General features: G+C 47.7%; 2 protein-coding genes across 2 annotated transcripts in view; both read right to left on the bottom strand.

Annotated features, from left to right (window-relative positions):
* The window catches only part of Pmar_PMAR020219 (ccaat-binding transcription factor subunit a, putative), a gene marked incomplete at both ends in the record, with an annotated part of 3,004 nt that extends 2,044 nt beyond the window's left edge, over positions 1-960 (bottom strand). Inside the window, 2 exons of the mRNA XM_002766999.1 lie at positions 218-683; positions 847-960. Of these exons, the coding sequence (XP_002767045.1) occupies positions 218-683; positions 847-960 (580 nt within the window). The remainder of the gene's footprint in view (positions 1-217; positions 684-846) is intronic.
* A 220-nt stretch (positions 961-1,180) lies between these two features.
* The window catches only part of Pmar_PMAR020218 (inorganic phosphate transporter, putative), a gene marked incomplete at its 5' end in the record, with an annotated part of 1,598 nt that continues 739 nt past the window's right edge, over positions 1,181-2,039 (bottom strand). The window contains one exon of the mRNA XM_002766998.1: positions 1,181-2,039. Coding sequence (XP_002767044.1) covers positions 1,963-2,039 — 77 coding nt within the window. The 3' untranslated portion in view covers positions 1,181-1,962.

Here is a 2,039-nt window from a genome sequence, read left to right as displayed (position 1 = left end):
GAGAGGACCTCAATAACAGTAAGCGCCAATGCATGATGGTCTAGTCTACGCAAGTAATCGCGCAACATCTCCGGGCAGTTCTCCACATACCGATGCCCGCGTAGAAAGAGCAGCCACTCGCACACCGGCCAGTAGCGGCAATCCCCCGCTAAACCCTGGCGGGCACTAAACGTTCTTCGCTGCGAACAAAGACCAAAGTCGATCAATGTAAAGTCACCAGTCTTCACATTAACCAATATATTATGAGAGCATACATCCCTATGAATAATGTACTTCGATGTGACTTCCAGAGCTCTGGCCATCTGCGCTAACAGTCGGGTGCAAACACTGATTACATCTTCTACGGTATCAACTTGCTGACCAAGGTCGACCCTCCGCAGCCAATCATCAAGAGCGACAGAATCCTCTACGAGGTTCAGGACTAACAAATTCCGACGCCGGTCAAACGCAATGAGCTCGCTCAGCCGAGCATCGGCGGCACAACCCTTCCACGCTTGCATGGCTTCAGCCTCTTTCGCTCCGGACTTGTCGGTAGCTTTGATAGCAACTCGTCTATCCCCACACCGTGCTTCCCACACCGTTCCAAAAGACCCCGACCCAACTGACTTCTCTATAATGTACTCGACACCATCGATCTCTACACAATCCCCGACATCCAATTCCTCTGGTGAATCACTATCGCTCTGAAAACCATCATTATCTCAACACCCAATCGAATCGTTACCCTTGTACACTCCCCGACACGCTCAGGACTATTCACGCCAAAAACCTCCTCCTAAAAGTCAGGCAAAAAATACGTATGAGGTCAAGATCTGAGCTAAGCACATCAGAGAGCACCCCACTCACATGACTAGCAAGACCTTCGAAAGACGGTGTAGGGGGACTCAGATCGCCTAGTCTCGCCATGTCGTGAACGGACCTCGCCGACCGAACCGCGTAGGAAGGAGGATAACCTACCATAATGATAGAAAAACCCTTTAATCTAATGACAAAGAGCGTGTGCGAAATAAATGTTGAGACTATGACTGGGAGAGCTGGACGAATGCGATGAATGCAAGATACTCCCAAATATCTGAAACCGCAAGATTCAACAGCATCACAACGCTACCATGCCCAACACGCGATGCGATCCACCGCCCTCCCATTGACCCGATACTTCACGAACGCAAGCTGGAAAGCTCGATATAGCAACTTGTAACACGGTAACCTATCGGTTCACCAACAGATCATAAGAAACGTAACAATCGCTAGGAACGCTTGCTAGTAGACAATTTTTCTTTTGTGCTTGAACGAAAACGAAACCTGCGGCCCATCGTGTAGGTCGCCCAGACATCGTTTTCTTACAGCACTATCTAAGTTGTATTAGAAGCCTATAGGCTCTAGCAGTGGTGTAAACGGAAAGGTCTCATTCCCATTCCGGACACAGATATCAGACAGCAAAGGGCAACGGTCACGAAAGCAACGCCGAGGGCATCAACAGCCAGGGCGTGACATACTTTTCACTAGACGACAAGAGCACGTCCGTATCACCCTGCATGGTACGGTGACACCCAGGAAGGAGGAACTAGAGGACAACTAAAGCAGTTGACCAACAAAAACGGTAAGAACGACACTCGGGAACCGAATGTAAAACGAAAGCGACCGCTTTCCGAAGGAACAACAGGCTCATCCAAGAATGGGCTCATAATTCGCCAATGGAAAACGACCACAACTAGATAGCAGGAGTCTCAAGTTCAGATGTAAACTGCGTGTCACCGAACCATTGACTGGTGATACGTTATATTAGATACGCTCAGAAAGAGTGGCTTATCCAAATACTAAAGCTCAATCATCAGATGCTTCCTTCGCTCAAAGACATTAAGACGAATATTATGGACAGAACTTGATGCTCAAGAAGAAGAGAACCATTAGACATACTTCATTCATAATACCACAACGAATGGATATACTCAGTCATCACAGCTACTGCTGGACAAAGAGAGAAATGCAAGGACTGGTATAAACACTAAAACAAGGAGTCCCAATAATCATAGTCTTAT

This window comes from Perkinsus marinus (genome assembly GCF_000006405.1).
Source record: "Perkinsus marinus ATCC 50983 genomic scaffold scf_1104296971228, whole genome shotgun sequence".
In the NCBI taxonomy this organism is placed as follows: domain Eukaryota; phylum Perkinsozoa; order Perkinsida; family Perkinsidae; genus Perkinsus; species Perkinsus marinus.
The sequence above is the reverse complement of the archived record's forward strand: the minus strand, read 5'-3'. Positions and strand labels throughout refer to the sequence as shown.